The sequence below is a fragment of the Carassius gibelio genome, chromosome B4, assembly GCF_023724105.1.
Source record: "Carassius gibelio isolate Cgi1373 ecotype wild population from Czech Republic chromosome B4, carGib1.2-hapl.c, whole genome shotgun sequence".
Lineage (NCBI taxonomy): Eukaryota > Metazoa > Chordata > Actinopteri > Cypriniformes > Cyprinidae > Carassius > Carassius gibelio.
The window spans coordinates 16,756,762-16,775,317 of NC_068399.1; the positions used below are offsets into that span (position 1 = coordinate 16,756,762).

Consider the following 18,556-nt stretch of genomic DNA (forward strand, 5'->3'; position numbering starts at 1 on the left):
GCCAGTAGGTGGAGGCAAGTCTGTATGAGTGACTCATTGAATCATTCATTCAAACGATTTGTTCAAAACTCTGATTCATTCAGGATCAAAACAAATTAATGACTGAAGCATTCATTTAAAAGATTTGTTCAAAAATTTGCGTTTCATTGAGTTGCTGAATTGTTTATTCAACCGATTCTCCGAACGCTGATTCAGGAACTGAACACCACTACCATGTTATTTGGAGACTTGCTTCGATTCTTCTGTGGCTTTGTTTGGAACTGTTTGCATTGGTGCAGACAAAACAACTGGCAATATTGTGCCTATACAGAGCCCCGCACATGACATGCAAGAAAAAATAAATCAATTGTGCGCACAATTTCCTAATTCGTTCCCTTAATGTACTAAAATGTGCACATGATTACTATTGCGTTCCCTCGATTGGCTAAATCGTGTGCACGATTTAGCAAATCGAGGGAACAAAATAGTAAATTGTGCGCACAATTTATAAATCGAGTGCATGAAATAGTAATCGTGTGCACATTTTAGTACATTGAGGGTATATTTAGTACATTAAATGTAATGTAAAGAGGGAATGAATTAGTAATGAATTAGTAAATCGTGCACACGATTTAGCCTACTATTTTTGATCTCTTTACAATTCAGCCTACTCTGTTGTTCTTCTTTTCTATGTTGTTGGACATGATCTTGAGGACCCCCATGAAAACGAGATGTTTCATCTCGTGGAGTTGATCCTGCAATAAATGTTCATAACGAAATAAATAAATAAATAAATTTTTTCCTGCATGTCGTGTGCAGGGCTCCGTATGCCTAAAATGTACGTTTCTCAACAATAACTTCTTGTTTATTGCACTGTTGTATAAAAGCAACAATCCGCGCTCAACCTTGCTGTATTTTCACTGGCCCTTGGCTTCCAATTCATTTCCATGTTGAATTTCAGGAATTAGATAATATCAACACAGAATGAGCTAGATGGCTCATTTTGACACCATTTCCTGTGCGTGGGAAGATGTTTTATGTCTGTGACAGTCTCCAGTCATAGATGGTGTAACATCATCTATTCATATCGGCTGTTTGTTATATTGGTAAGACTCTATTTCTGCTGTCAGCTGGTTACCATGCTGAATGACACAGCTGTAAGATGCTTCAAAGTTGTATTCGATATTTGTGCATAGACAAAAACACGTTTGCAGGTGTTTAGAGAAGTAAAGCTTGTTTTAGAAGCAGCATAACAGATTCCATATATAGGCATGTTTGTGTGCGCCTGTTAAATGTTTATGTATCGTCTTGTGGCCTGTAATTGCTCAGATAAGCTCTTTGTTAAGTAGACAGGATGTCAGTACATCTAACTGGCCGTCTGTGACTGAATGATGAGCTGGATCACTCTTAGTAATCAGTCTCCAGGTCACTGTACGTAACTATAGTGAGGTGATGGATGTCTGACCACTGATGCCCTGGAGGAGAGCCATCTGTTTGATCCTCGGCAGGGTGGACACTAAGACCAAAGGAAGAGGAGAGCATGTTCTCTTCATCTCTCAGATCAGTAATCAACAGATAAGGTCAGGTCAGGCTCACAAGTGAATGCAGTGGTAAGACCAGGTTCTTCTCCCCACACTTTCTTCTCCAGTAGATCAAAACTAAATCCAGAGTTTAATCATCTTGCAAGCACTTATGTTTTGTCCACTACAGTTCAGTGCATCAGCAAATTGTGTTTCTAAATGTTTATGCTGGTGATTTTAAATTAGGCTGTAAATGTATGCTTGCTTATCACTTTATATAAATGAATCCACAGTGCCAAAAAACACAGAAGCTCTGCTCCAAAATTTAGTGAGTTGCCTGTCTAGGCTGCTTTTTAAGGCATTTCTGGAATACTTCCAATGACAAAAGCCGTTCCAATAGATGGACAACATAATCATCCTGCCAAAATCCAGTGTCTTATCCATCTTTTGTGTAGAAGGCCATTTGAGAATGCATTACAACCAGGGAAAAATGAAATTTTATTTGAAAAAATGTACACTACTGCTCAAAAGGTTGAGTTTTTTTGTTCGTTTTTTTAAAGCCTCTTTAGGCTCTATATATTTGAACAAAAGTATAGTGATAATGCTTTTTATTTAAATACATTTTAAAGCGTAATTTATTCCTGTGTTAATATTAATTTTCATTACTTGTTACCCCAGTCTTCAGTGTCATATTATCATAATATCCTGATTTGGTGCTGAAGAAACATTTCTTATTATCAGTGTTAAAAACAGTTAACAGTTGCTTATAATTTTTGTAGAAATCATGATAATGTCCCCCTCTGAAATATGTTTTTTTAATTATTAAGAGTAAAAAAATGTTTCCTTTTGTTTTTGCCTTTAACTTAAATATGCACATTCTTCATGGTTTGGGAAGAGAAGCTATTTTATCGCATTGCATAATAATTTATAGTTTTCCATTCACAGGGTATCTGGTTACTGCAAAAACAGTTGCAAATGCTGGGTGCTTACTGCTGCTTCAACGGTAACATGGAAATAAAAATGTGTCGATCCATTTCTCATTTGTAAAAGTTTATATTTAACTGAAGTTGTTTTGTTGTCAGTGTAAATATTCACTTTCCCATGGCCACAGAGGGGAAACAGAGATTGTGGGTTACATGACACAGTTTTTTCTATATTTCAACACAACAAGCAAAATCAAATCCCTGGAAGCTTGTAAACAGTTTGCTAATTCACAATCTGACAAAAAGTGAAAGTCATATTTGCGAAGGTAATGCTACTTATTAATCTGAACAAAGTGTGACATTTTCTGAAACACTCATCATTGTGATTGTTAGTGAGTGATAGGCAGAGGTTCAATCAGCGACATTAATAATAGATTTGCTATCCAGCATCTTTGACACCTCAGCTTGCTTCACTTTCTGTTTTTACACACAGAAAAGGTGAAAAAACGTGTAACATTGTCTAGTTTTCTCCCTGAACGATGATGCAAGTTCCTAAGGCAATTCTGAATATAGCAGGAATGGCAAAAAAATTCACAATCATGACAAAAAAAATCAAAGCACTTCCTTAAACTCACTAACAGAAAGGCAGCCAATCCTCCTAATGAGGCATCTAAACAAAACAGTTACCCAGAATGCAACATGGTGTAATGTCAGCTTCGCATTCTCTATTCTGTGCAGTATGTATTGTGTTTTTCTACTTACACAAGTATCAACTCCTGTACAAACATTTTATGTTTCTATATTAAAACAATGAAACATTCAAAACTTATATACCTATTTAATATTTTATATATATTTATATATATGTGTGTATGTGTGTGTGACCTATATTCGTGTGTATGTATGTGGGTTTATACTTATTAGAGTATCATCTTGTTGGTTTAGGAATATTATCAACTGTGTGACTTAAATATATGCATTCAGAAAAAAAGGTACAAAAGCTGTTTCTGGTTCGGTACCTTTACAAACACTTAACATTAGAGTAATAAAATGTTTACTTTAGCTACCATTACATAATTTTAAGGTACTTATACACAGTCTTTAGGGGTAAATAATGTACAAATGTATACCTTTTGAATGGGTCTCGTCTCAGTGATAGATTTTGTACCTTTTTTTCTGAGAGTGATGCTAGACAGCAGGGCTTACTTGCTACAGAATGAATGTGAACACATAATGTGGTTCAAAGTAAAGCAGATTTGTGATTTGCTGGTCAGCGAGGCAGCATGCATTGTGGGATAGCAGCGGTCAGACACTGGAGAGAACTACTTTAGGAAGTAACCACAGAATATACAGCACTCCACACTCAAGTGGCCTTTAACCCAGACATCAGAAGCACACACACACCTGTGTTCCTGCTACATGCTCACATGTGTATCATTAAGTCATTGTTTGTCCTTCAGGAGGAGATTAAGTCTGTGGTAGGCCTGAGGGATTCATACCGTTCCCTTGTGTAGGGCTTTCCGGTTAAGCTTTGCTTATGTGGAGAGCAGCTTGTTAAAATCTAAATTCAGCTTCTGCGGATCGTTTGGCAGCACCGCATATACAAAATCTGTTTAACACATTCACACGCACAGACATAGAAACTTTCCTCGTGGGCTGATGTATTAGCTGCGCTCGTGTCAGGTTTCCCGCACTGATGATGTACCGTATGTAGCAACAAATCGCTCCAGCATTAATCAAAACAATTTTCTGTAATCAGACTGTAGTGAGAATTGGATGCTTGTTACGAAACAGACTGCAGGTAGACGTGAAAGATCTGACGAGGTTTAATTAAAAGCAAGTTGAGCAGCACCAGACTTTGTCGAGCATGTTAATATGTCTGCGATCTCTCATAAGGAGGCCACACACGCCCAATAACACTCAGAGGGCTCATGGGAGAATCAATGACATCAGTGCATTTCCTGTGCCCTCGGGGTACGGTGCGGTTATTGATTGCCTGTGTCTGGTTTTAATTATCCTCCAGTGGAAATGAAAGGAGAGGGGAATCAGCAGACCCTGCCAATCAATCTGATGCACAATCTGATTGAGACACTTCAAACAATATGGACTCATCGACCAATCAGAAGGCAGGATACTCACGGTTTGGTTTGACCTTTGTTTTTGAGGGTGTGGGTTTTAAAGCAAGCATGTCTGTCACTACTGTAAGTATTAAAGGGAAACTTCACCCCGACTTCACCACAGAATATTGCAAATAGTGTTTGCAGTATGAAGTCACTTTTAAACCAAGCTGCTTTCTGTTAGTCAGTGAGGCAAATTCCAGTGACCAACTTGAACCTGTTGCAAAATCTGTGCACAATCGTCTGGATTTCTGTTAAAATTACCAAATTTGTTTGCAGACTTTCAGTGAAAATGTCAACAATGGTAAATGTGGCTGTGCCTAAACATGTCAGCATTGATAAGCAAATTGTGTTATTTTTCTGCACTATTCAGCAACATTTAACTAATATAGGGAAGTATTGTATATGACATTCACTGTGTACTGAACAGAGAATATATAAAAAAAGTAATCAATATTTGATACATGAAATCTCTAATCACTTTTATTTTAATATAAAAACTGCTATTTAAATGTGAATGTTTATTCATCAGGAAATCAAGATATATCAATTCAACAATATCAATTCAACATTGATAATAATAAGACATGTTTGAGAGTTTGTCCTCACAAAATACATTATAAAATATTTTTAGTTGTAATATTTCACAATACTACTACAACTAATGCTTTGAGCATCACTGCTGTGATTTCTTTCACAAAAATCATAAAAATAACCTTTAACAGTAGTGTATAAATCAAGTGTATTTGTGTCAAATAATGCATTGCTTTTTGTCATGGTTTTTCAGTGTGAGATATTTGAAGTTTGTTTTTGTGACAGTGTGTCTAGAATGCAATTGTCAGTGCTCAGTCGGAGTCTATTTGAGCGTCTCTCTCTTTTTTTTTTCATTCTCCACGTCTATTCATATCCTCCTTTTCAGTAGCCCTCCCTCATGCGCTTCCAACTACTCAAGATTTCAGAGTGTGTAGCTGTGCCAATTAATTCTGCACTGCTGTGAGCATGTGTGTGTTTGTGTGTGTGTGTGTGTGTGGCCGGTTGGGTAATACTGATATACTGTATGCAGTGCAGCACCCCGGTGCTCTCCACACACAGGATGAGTCATACACTCACAGCAAAGGCAGGGCTTTCCCTCGCTCTGAGCTGATGCTCACATTTCATTCCCGTTTGTCACAATATTATACTTTTATCTCAATCCTTTTGTCTCACCACAGTGATCAACATGAGATGCTCATGATCTAGCCACATCACGGTCACACTCTTGCCGACCATGACCTCTGCTGAATGTGAATGGAATTAACATTTGACGAAGTTGATGCTCAATATGAGGAAGAAATACTCTTCATAGCTGGCTAATCTGTTGAGGATCGGCCTTGTTTTGCAGCTCGATCTAATGCTGTTAACTAACTCAATTTGAGCCTTCTGTGTTGTTCCTTTGAGATGTACGGGTGCACAACGGCCTTTCAGAGACACATTAGCAATAAACAAATGCTAAAATGCTTGATATCTGAGAATAAGCGAGGAGCTCGTCTGGTAAAGCAGCCAGTTAAGGTGAAACAGGGTTTTCACTTATCGTTTGATTGACTGTCTCGCAAATGCAAATGATGTTTGATGGTGTCTGTGCTTAAGTGCTTGCTTTGCTTGCTTGATGTTTAATGAATGTTTTGGGATCAGTGTAAGTTCAGATCTAATGGCGGCTTCTGTCAAATACCAGAAAATATCTTGACTCATCACCTAATTGATAAAAAGAAACCAAAATCACACTTTTAGTAATAGACCATAGACCAATAGAACATAGACCATGTTGTTTATTAAAAAATAAATAATAAATAAATCATAAAGTCCAAAAATGATAAAACGTTGATGAAAAGAAAACATTATCAAAACTATAAATGTTTGGGAAATAAGTTAATACTTTTATTCAGCAAGGATGCATTAAAATGGTCAAAAGTGACAGAAAAGGCTTTTTTAAAGTTTATATTCATCAAAGGTTTCTGAAAAAAAAAAATCCACAAAGTAATAGGTAGCACAACAGTTTTCAACATTGATAATAGTATGAAATATTTATTGGGGAACAAATCTACATATTAGAATGATGAATGAATGATCATGTGACACTGATTCAGCTTTGTCAACAGAATTTATTTTTTTTAATGTACGAAGATAGAAAACAAGTATTTTGAATTGTTATATATATATAATTTTGCATAATCTTCTATTATATTTTTTCCTCCTTCAGTGCTTAATGAGCTAAATCCATTTGCCTGCTAAATCAAAGTAGTGTAGTGCAACCAACCAAAATAAATTAATTAATTCAATCCTCAAAAGTACTGATAACTCTGGTTCCTTCTCATTGTCTCACACACTCTCAACAATTGCCCTCTGAATTAAGTTTTCTCATGCTCTTCTGTCTAATGTTGTTTCTGCAGACCGTTGGAATGTCTATTTATGGCAGCTTGGGACGCTATGTGTGAGTCTGTGTGTGTGTGTGTGCGTGTTTGTGTGTGTTTCCTGTTGTTCTGTGCTTGGTTAGTCAAGTTGTGAGTCATATCGTAGGTCATGAACTATGTCCTCCTCATGTCTGTCTGGGTTGAGTCTCCTTATCAGTCTAGACATCAGTGCTATTGACTGCTCATGTTTTAGTTCTGGACTTCAGTTGCAGCTGTTTTCAGGCATTAATGTTTGTGTGAAATAGAGAGTGTTAAATCATCAATCTCCAAACAAATTCTCAGCGTGTGAACAGTGTGCTTTCTGTTTATTCTTGAATTGGAGAATAAATTACGTTTTTCAAAAATGATTAACTGGAGAATGAATTATGTTTCTCTGCCATCACTGTGTGATTATTGATTTGTTGGCAAGGAAATATTTCCTTACTGCGCATCCATATTTTGGAGATTAAAATTTATATAAATGGAGCTAAACCTTTCAGGATGTTCATGGGCATCCTCAGTTGTACACACCCATAAATAACCAAAAATGTATGTATATATTTGTATTCATTTATTTATATATTTTTATATTTATTTTAGGGCTAGCTTTGTTCATGTTCTAACTTATTAAATATGATCATATTAATTATGTTAAGTGCAATATTTTTAACCAGTTTGTGATAATATAATTAGAGTGATCTTAATTATTTTCTTTTCTAAAGATTTTATGGCCCTTGCTTAAAAATGAATAAATAAATAAATAAATAATAGAAAAATAGGAATAAAAATAGAAATAATAAAAATAAAAAATAAAACTAACCCGATGGTGGTGGTGATAACAGAAATTAAAAAAAAACATATCTGCATAATTCTATTGGATCTCTCCTTATTTTGTGGTGTTCAATCAGGAATATATTAGGAAGATATTTTTATTTCACATTTTTAAAAAAAATTGTTTTTACTGAGTGGAAAGTACATAAATAATCAGACAAGAAACACATTTTTAACTAAAAAGAGATTCTTCAGCAACAAGAAGTGTGGAAACCCTGGATCTGTGGTATCTTTTCCATTTAGATATTAAGTTAATTTGGTTTGTGTGTGTGTGTGTGTGTGTATGTGTGTGTTCTCTAAGCAGCTTAAGGTACTGTGGAGATTGTGAGAAACAGAGTCCCATAGCAATCTTTGCATGAGTGTGGTTTGCTCAAACTCTGCTGTATCAGCTCTGTGCAGAAATAAATCTGTATATGGTTTTGTTGTAGGTGTTTGTTAGCTTTGAACTGATGTCTTTTCACCGAGCTGTACTGATTGATGTTCTTCTCCTCTGCAGTATGTGGAGAGGCGTCAATGTGAACTGTGCCGACAGCTCAGGATACACACCCCTGCACCACGCGTCTCTAAACGGACACAGGTAACACTCTTATTCCCCAATTCATTTACAGGTCCTTGAAAAGGGAATAGCTGAATTAAGATATAAGTTAATGGACACTAATTCAAATGAATGAGATTATGCTTTCGCACACTTACACACCTGAACATCTCAGTTCCTCCTAACATGGTGTTATAGACTTAAAATGGGAAAGCGCTAAACGCCAGGATTACTTAGACGTTTATAGAGGTGTAATCCAGCTCACATACATAAGAATCGAAGACTGTGATGTCAGATTAGGGTGGGGTTTGTGAATCTGGATACAGCCAGATTAGTGTACAGTCTATGAAGTGGGTGGAGCTATATTTGATTAATGAGCGGTTTATGGGATGAGGCAGTGTCAGATTAATAAGATTTTTTATTTTTTTTTAAGCAGGATGGAATTAAAATAGCTCAGGGTTTTTGGGTGATTTAAACGTTTTTCGTAAGAATGAGGCCAGAGTAGGAGAGGGATTTCATGTAACTTGAATTATGTATTATGATTAGAGCACAATTACCCCGTTCATTTGGTGCCTGCAAAAAGCTTCATGAAGTTTAATAGTACCATAGAAGATTCATTGGATTTTTGGTGTTTAAGAATGAAAATCGCCCCCACACAATTCCATGAAATCTTTCTTATTTGTCTTTCTCTCAGGGACGTGGTGTTGAAGTTGTTGCAGTTTGAAGCCTCTACTAATGTGGCCGACAGTAAGGGCTGTTTTCCTCTGCATCTGGCCGCATGGAGAGGTGACGTGGACATAGTCCAGATACTGATCCACCACGGGCCGTCCCACAGCAGAGTTAATGAGCAGGTACACACACACCCTCCGAGCAAATGTACCGAATGTAAGATTACTCCTCAGTGTACTATCTTAGCATAACTTTTGCATAGCATGCTAAATTTGCCAGTATAGGTCAGTTACAAAATCTAAACTTTAACTTTAATGCACTTCACTAGTCTTGTGGTGAACAATTAAACCCAGAGAAAAAGATGTTGGTCTTTATAATCTAAATTTTTTTTGTAATCATGCCAGTTTCGTATGGACTTTAAGGTTTGCTGTGATTACAAATAGGGCAGTTTACTTGTGTAGAGTATAGTCTGTGCTAGCAGTATGCTAGCAGTGAAATGTAAGCTATAAAAAATAAATGAGAAATGTTTAATTAACTCTGGTGATAGATTCATATGTAACAATTGAAAAGACTTTAATGGTAGTAATACAGTAATAAATCAGGTTTGATAAATACCAATTTACCATAAGCTCCCATTAGTTAGGTAACATTAGTTAATGCATCAACTAACATTAGCTGACATGTTAGTTAAGGGAAGATTAGTTTTGGGTCTTTAGTGGACTTGGTTCAGTGGGTGAACTGAATGTTGTTGTGAATGTTTGTCAGCTAGGCAAACGAATTCTGTGTGGTTGCTTGGCTTACGTGGCCACCTCCAAATCTGTAAAAAAAAATAAAAAAATAAAAAAAATAAAAAAATAAAAAAAAATATATATATATATATATATATATATATATATATATATATATATAGGCCTATATATTTTTTTAGGGATGCACGATAAATATCAGCCAAATTTCACATGGAGCAGCATTTACTACATAGAGCCCCTGTTCACTGACAAATTGCACCAAACCACGATCATATTTTGTGCACGTTTTGTGCAGCTTGTCAGTGAACACCGTCTCTGTGTAGAGAATGCTTCTCCACGTAAAATCAATCACGTGTAGAGATTTACAGCTGATTACAAAACTGGCATTATTGACAAGATGCACATTAAATACTGGGCGATATTTATTGTTAATCCCTATATTTTTTTTTGTTGTGACACGGGTTTCTTTTTTCATATATATATACATATTTTCAAGTATTATCAGACATTTTATCATGTGGCAGCTTAGTAGGGCCCTAGATGAAAATGGTACATCTGAAAAGTAATTGCACACCTTTTCCACAACAATCAGAATTTTAAGGTATCATCCATGTCCGAAATGGTGGCCCAAGCAGCTGAATTAGAATATTTAGCGGTTTGTTCAAATCTGAGCAGTAGTACTGAGCACTAATGAGTACTTTACATTAGTCTGCTGTCAACAGTACACATTTACAAACACTTGAAACACCTGCACACAGTCCCCTTGCATTCGACCGGGAACACATACACACTCTTAACAGGTTTTTGACAATTTCAGACCTGTTCCTCGCATGTCAGTGTGTTGATGGGCTGATGGAGGGTTTGTCGAGCAGAATCAGAGCAGCTCCGTGAAAGGCCTGTATTTACCTGCAGTTAAAATGCTGTCTCAGTGCAGGGAAGAGTGCTGCTCCGTCTCCTGCCATCTGCCTAACTCTTAATGACCACACCAGCAGGAGAAACAATTACGTCCAATCTTCAGCCCTCCTCAACTCGCTGAACCATCAGCTTGATGGATAAGACCTTCGTTGCTGTCATGAGTGTGTTTTTGAGAGACAAAGACAGCGTATGGCATTCATTTACAGTCTCATTCTCTCAATAATTATTAGGGCTTGTTTTTGAGTTTTCAAATCTAGACTGATAAAATTTTTTACTTTTAATCCATTTTACATCCTTTTCTTTAAACAGATATGTGCTGCACTTTACGAGCAACAAGCGATGCAATAGTGATGAAACATAGACCTGGACACACACAAAGCCGGTGGCACAGACTTTATGGCGTATATTACACAGCAATGTGGGATGCTGAGCTCTTTATGACTTGGACATTACTCATATCCGAAAATAATATTCATATATTTAGTGTCAGAGGGTATGCTATTATTTCAACACTGCTATATAAGAGGCCGTTTATGGCCCCATCATTTCAAGTTAGTGTTTTATCGTTTTTATGCTGACACAAACACACACACAAGGATTGTAAACCTTCCAATAAGGATTGTCGAGTTTTGTGAATTTGTGTGCTGTATTGAGAGATTTTGGAGAGTGCATCTATAGAGTCTATGCATGAAAATTCGTTTGAGCCTCTGTGTTGTCCAGCTTTGTAAATGCGCTAAAAGCAGAGAGCTTCCATTCATCATTCTTTCATCTGAAAGGACATCAAATCAATCTGAACGCTCAACGCATTTCTGCTGTGTTCATACTGAAGATCCACGTCAAACGTATCTGCAGGTGATTTGTCACTCAGCGATCTGCATCTTCACAGAAAAGGACATGACGGCCAGTGACAGGCCCATTTTATAGCATATGACCGTATATTAAGGGAAGTCTGTGCTAATTTACTTGAAGAGCACTTATATCACTCAGCTAAATGAAGTAGGACAGATCACCCAAAAATGAAAGTTCTGTCAGCATTTACTCACTGTCTTGTCTTTCCAAGTGCCTATTTCTTTGTCCTTTCAAACAAAAAAAGGTCACTTTATTTGTGGTAGACCGATTTTTGTTTTGTTTACATACATATAAAGAAGCTGTTGATTGATGTTTGATTTATTGACCAGTTACAGAGAGCCGAAAGCTGCTTGACTCTAATGAAATGGAATGAGAAAGGCCTCTGTGTGACTGTGCGTTGTTCACTATACTTTGGGGACAAATCTGTCCAAAGAGGTGAGCCAAATCTGACGAAACCTTCCTTTGGTACATTTCGGGATGTCCTTATTTGGAAAAATAAGTTAAATTAGGGAATTACTATTCTGTAGAAAATACATTTTATGTTAAAGCTATTAGGGTATTCATATCGTTCAAAGATTTGGGGTTACTAATATTTATTTCTCTTATGCTCACTAAAGCTGCAAATATCCGATGAAAAAGGTAGTAAAATAGTCATTTTGTAAAACAATAGAACATTTTAACATAACTGTATTCCTGGGATGGCAAAGCTTAATTTTCTTCATGATCCTTCAGGAATCATTCTGATATGCTGATTTGCTGCTCAAGAAACATATTTCTTATTATTATCAATGTTGGAAACATTTGTGCGGCTTAATATTTTTGTGGAACCCATTTGTTCAGCATTCTTTGATGAATATAGAAAGAACAGCTTTTACTTGAAAAATACTTGTTGTAACAAAAGTCTTTACTGTCATTTTAATGAGCCTTGCTGAATAAAAGTAATACAAAATTCTTATTGACCCCACAGTTTTAAACGTCATGCAATATATTCCAAAATACTTTTATGTTCAAATTCAATAGGAAGTGTTTAAATCGCTAATGTGTGTGTTTGAGCATTTGGACATAGATCTTTATGTGTTTGAGAAAGGAAGTGTGAGAAAATGCGTTACTCAGGAATGTTTTGTTTTCTGGTCGGGAGGACGAAAGGTTACACCATTTTCTCTGACTCCAGCTCCTCTGAGCCCACAAGAGACGGCCCTCTAAATTCCTCTATTTCTCTCTCACACACACACAGCGTTAGCCAGATGTGTTTGTGAGTCCCGGTGTCAGATCCACCGTGTTAACACTCTCACCCAGCTCTCTTTAGCACAGCTCTCTTTAGTCTGAGGTCACTTCCTGCGTTAGCTGACCAAGCATATGTGTGAGAATAAGTTGAACCATGTGTTTCATAGTATGATGGTCTCTGTACCTAGTTTCCTGTGTAATTTCTATTTGTCTCTTCTTTTCTTTAGTCATAAAGCCACAAAATGCAAACAGTATTCATGTTAAAGTGATTTCAGTTTTGAAAAAAAAAAAAAAAAAATTCTGTCACTTTATATCCTGTTTTACAACTTTGTTTTCATGTATTGCTATAGGAAATTTTTTTTTTTTAATTATAAGCTTCACATATTAAAACATTTAAATATACGTAAATGTACGTAATAATGTACTGTAAGTGCCTCACTGTAACCTCTATTTTATATTTTAAGAAAATGAGGGATGAGTTTTATTTTAATTTATTTTGCGTCAATCAGCATTAAATGCTCTTTTGAGCTTAGCTTGTACTGAACCCTGAATATTCCTTTAATTCTACAATATCGGCTCAAAGACTGAATCCACATTAAACTGCACTGGATTGTACAGGATAGCCGAGATTAATGTGCTCCTCCACACCGCCTCTGTGCTCCCGTGGGCCGTACTGTCTGTCTGTACATCTGCTTTAGTGCTCCACTAAGAGACGAGACTCACGGGGTCCTCGTCTGCGAACAAAGCACTTTTGTTGCGTCTGTTCGTCTATTTTACACTTTTAATAGTGTTTTGTGTCGTTTAAAGTGCTGATCGCTCTAGATACGCCATCCCTTTTATGTGTCATTTCATTGAATGAATGCGAATGCTGCTTCTTCTGTTGTTTTATCATGACAGCTCGTCTTGGATATTAACCAATGGGGCGTGAACAGAATGAAGTGGGAAAGCGGTCCGCTGTCTCTTTGGATATTGCACTGTCTGGCCAAACATACAGATACACGATGGAGGCTGCGCTCATAGAGGAAATTACTCTGTGTATGTGTGTGTTTGTTTGGCGTTCAAGGCTGAAGAAAGGAGATTAAAGGAAGAAAGGCAGGGCACAGAGTCTGAGAGAGAGTGTTAGAGAGAACGAGAGCTATCTGTCTGCAGTATCAGGTCTGTTTCTTTGTGCTGCTCCGGGGACTGGGAGTCTCTTATCATCATTTTCAATCATGTCTGGCTAATTAAGGAACCCATTTGCTTGAAATAAGTCATTGGAGTCAAAGCTGCTGCTCTCTGCAGTTCTCTTGTTTATTAACAGACCTACACGGATGCTCCTTCTGTCTTCATACCACAGACAAAACCTCAAATCTTCCACTTCCACGGGTTTGTTAGAGCACCCCTCTAAACACACACCCGCACACACATACACATAGTCAAGAGAATGAGTGTGGTGTGAAGTGGTGGCAATAGATGGCGCTGTTGAGTTATCTTTGGCTTATGGCCTGTTCGTGAACGCACAGCTCCAGCTTCATTTGTTAGGTGATATTCTCATTACCTGGTTTAACAAACCGCTAACTCATCCCACACCACCTGGAGGGAGAGTTGTGCTTACATTTCTAAAGATGACTTGGAAAAGACTTGGAAGTCTTAGCAGTAAATGAAAATGAAAAGGCGATAAAGTAGAATCCTGAGCCTAATCTCTTTTTATTTGGGTCAGTAAAAACACCTGGGCTGCCTCCGGCTTTCCTAGTCGACTATTAATCATTCATTTAAGCCATTAGTCGACTAGTCGCATGTTTATGATATTAATCTAATGTGTCCTCATATTTACCACTCTTTGGGACATGAGCAGGAAAGCGACCATCACTTTGTCTGAAATCGAATACTTTCTTAATGTATATGGTATGTGAAAAACAGTATGCCAAAAGAGTACAATGGACACTTTACTGTCCCATGAGGCCAGGGGAGAGGATTTCTGAATTGCAGTGAAGCAATGCAACAGATGCTGGTAGGTCAGGTGATAGTAACAACATGGCGGATGTAGTACGTCTGAATATCGTTGATACCAGCCATATTCATATTATATAAAACATGCTTTTTTAACAGTAGGTAAGTATTCGAAGGAAGTTCATGAATCTGAAAATTTGCATTCAGATGTTTCACCTTGAAGCAATTTGTCGTTATCAGTATTAACCAGCTGTGTTTGATTTGTCTTATCGTTAAATAGCATTGAATTTCATTCATGCAATGGAGAGATCCGATCAGGGTGTGCTGCTGTGTATCGCCTCGTGTGTAAAAACAACCTGACAGTAGCCTTAGGGCAGTTGCAATGCATTATGGGACTTATTTAGGGCAGTAAGTGATTGACAGGCAGTTGGCATGGTTATATGACATCTCATGATTTGATAATGGATGCTTCAGAGGGAATTTCTTTACAGCGCTGCTGTTACAGTAACACTCTGTCTCAATCTCTCTCTCTCTGTCTGATGTAGAACCATGAAAAGGAGACGGCTCTGCACTGTGCGGCTCAGTACGGTCACTCCGAGGTGGTCCGTGTTTTGCTGCAGGAGCTGACGGATCCCAGCATGAGGAACAGTCGAGGAGAAACGCCGCTGGACCTGGCCGCCCTGTATGGCCGCCTGCAGGTGGTCTGCATGTTGCTTACCGCCCACCCCAACCTCATGAGCTGCAATACATGCAAGCACACACCTCTACATCTGGCCGCACGAAATGGCCATCATGCCACCGTTCGAGTGCTGCTAGAGGCCGACATGGACGTTAACACACAGGTCAGTGTGAGTGGGCAGGATATCTTCATCTCAGTTGTTATGCTCAGTCGTGAGAGAGAGAGAGAGAGAGAGAGACAGACAGAGAGAAAGAGAGAGAGTGTGAATGGTTTAAGGGCTCAAATGGATGAATAATTAATCTAGCTGTGAGAGTAAGTGAAACGCAGTAGAAGAACACTCTGTTCTCAGTCCAGGGTTTCCTCAGGCTACCCTGGTGTGTGTTTACTTTTTTATACTTTAGGGACAAATTTTGTACAAAGAAGAGACCTAAATCGTACAGACCTCCCCTTTGGGAACATTTTGGGAGATCTGAGCAGGTCCTCAAATGAAAAACAACAACAACAACAAAAAAAAAAAAAACAGTTCATAACTAAAATATAAATGGGAAAATAAATGAAAAATGACTGGTTAGGACGTTTGAATGTTAGGATGAGGCATAGAGAATAGTAAATGTTGTGTTAGTATGAAAACATTATTCGGTGAATGAGAGGTCCTTATTAAAGGGGTCATATGATGTTGCTAAAAATAACATTATTTTGTGTATTTGGTGTAATGCAATGTTTATCCGGTTTAAGTTTTAAAGTTTTAAATAATTATTTTTCACATGCTGTACATTTCTCCTCTATGCCCTGCCTTTCTGAAATGCGTCGATTTTTACAAAGCTCACTGGTCTGAAAAGTGAGATATACGCTGATTGGCCAGCTATTTAAGTGCATTATGATTTCCTGAATACCTCTAGCGTGTAATGGAAATGTTACGCCCCTCACCATACTGTGATGCCGTGTTATGCTCTTTGCGATTCTTTGCGTGAACATCTGGGCGGCATTATGCAAATCTTCCCACATAGTGACGCAGACATGTGGAGGTCGACTCTTAACTTTTATAAAGAATATCTCTTTGGATTTGAGACTTTAGTATTTGCAACTGCACAGATCTTCTTTATGCACCAAGAGCTTGTAACACTCCAAAGAGAAAGGAACAAAATTAAAATTACATCGTATGACACTTTTAATGTATGTTTTGTGTCTGTGGTCTTGTTATATGGGATGTGGTTGTCAAACTAAAATGCTGTGTTTTTTGTAGAAATGCATTTTTAGATTAGTTCTCATGTGATTAAATGTAGGGCCTGCATTAACACGGTTTGAGCATGTGTGCGTTAGTGGGTCGTGAATACAAGAACAATTTCAAAAACGGATTGGAAAAGTGCAAAGTTTCTAAAATTTATTAATATAATATAATATAATATATAGGTAAAAAAAGTTTAATTTGGCTTGCCGGTAGAATGCTATTGGTGTTGTCTGATATCAAGAGGCGTAATCCTCCAATAAGAGTATTAAATTAGTGCAAATGCTGAAATATAAGTGATATAAGTCTCTACACTGTCTCCAGTTTGATATTCCATTCAGAGAGAATTGTAGTAAATCTAGTCTGTGTTCATTCACAGACCCAGGAGAGAGATAGAGAGTGTATATATGAATTACCTCCATCTGTGCCACCATATTTCACTATTTACAGTGAAACTGTGAGTTTAATTACTTTGAAAACAGTGATGTTATCAACGCATTGCTGAGAAAGATAATGCAGCTCTTAAGTGGTGAAGCTATTTTATTGACACAAATTGTGGGGCAGCATTGTGCTTCACTGAAGACAGCATGTTACTTTAGAACACTCATCAATTTCCAATAATTTTGTTTCTTGAATGTAGAGAGTGTTTTCATTTGTGTAATGATAACCTACCAGCAATTTAGATAAAGGGGTCCTATTATGCCCTTGATTTGGATTAAGTGATGTATTAGAATAGGTTTCCATGTTTGATTTTTCCTCAAATTAATATAGTGTATATATATATTTTTTTTTTTTTTACATAGAATATCATGCCTTAAAATACAAGAAGCAAAATGTTGTACCTGGTGGGTGTATATCCAATGGTCAAATGAATGAATATTGTTATACAGAGTTACAGTAATGGAAGCCCTCCATAATGCAGAGGTAAACTGCCTGCTCTGCATGGTCTGCAGTTTATACTACCAGCTGTTATACAACATTTTGCTGAAGATACGTATCGTATTGTGACCTTTGTAGTGTTGTTGATACACAGCCCTATTAAAATCCACACAGAACCCTTTAATAACCGCACATCAAAACTAGTTATGTTTTTAAAATGATTTCCTTTAGTCTGCTGCTTTTTACACTCAACAATGCCATTAGACATAGAAGGAATAAGGAAAAATCTTAGCATGAAAGCCGTTATATTAGTGAGAATTCCTAACTAATATAGCTTTGAATGTTTTCTCGTTAGTATGGAATGTGTTTGTCTTATGTGTCCGGTTTTGAAGCTGTTTGTATGGAAACTGTCTTTTTTTAGCATTGTGTGTTAGTGTGATGGAACGCTGGAGGATCGTCTGCGTTTGAATGGTTCTGTGTGTGAGAGAGACTGATCAGAGGAAGCTTTGATCTCAGAAAGCATGGATTCCCCCTCCTCTGTCTTTAGGAGCGATACAGTATTATTTGAACACACACACCTGACACCTTTAAACCTGTGTAGTTACAATGCGACAAAGTGCCTTAACCAGACATGCTCCAATTGGTCTGTCCACTGAGAATGAGAACATATTTGTTGATTTATATCTAATATATATGTAGTTATGATAAGCTGTATTTTGCACCGATGAGAATTTATTCCTGAAAATATGGTATGGAATGTCGGATTACATGACTGAGAAAGAGAAAGACACTCTGTACAGTAAAGTAGAACAGCAAGAAAAAGAGATAAAGGCAATCTGCTCTCCGCTTCGCAATTCCTGGAAGCACAGTGAGAGTGAATCTATTTCTTTTTCCTGGTGACATCAATAGCTAATCGCCATGGAAAACTCGATAGGAAGTGGTCCTCATCCAGAGGAAGGGGTCCCACTTCCTGTCCCGTTGTGGGCACACTCGCTGCTCATCCTTAACTGTACAGAACTCTGAGTTAAACATATCAGGAGAACAGTGCTCTCTGCAGCCTTCACCTTGTTCATTTGAGACTACTGTTAAGTCTTTTTAGTCATTCTG

General features: G+C 37.4%; 1 protein-coding gene across 4 annotated transcripts in view; it reads left to right on the plus strand.

Annotated features, from left to right (window-relative positions):
* Positions 1 to 18,556, plus strand: part of LOC127956450 (ankyrin repeat and sterile alpha motif domain-containing protein 1B) — a 163,282-nt gene that overhangs the window by 33,592 nt on the left and 111,134 nt on the right. For all 4 annotated transcript variants that reach the window (XM_052554344.1, XM_052554346.1, XM_052554347.1 and 1 more), the window contains exons 2-4: positions 8,293 to 8,373; positions 9,026 to 9,182; positions 15,212 to 15,508. In XM_052554344.1, the coding sequence (XP_052410304.1) occupies positions 8,293 to 8,373; positions 9,026 to 9,182; positions 15,212 to 15,508 (535 nt within the window). The remainder of the gene's footprint in view (positions 1 to 8,292; positions 8,374 to 9,025; positions 9,183 to 15,211; positions 15,509 to 18,556) is intronic.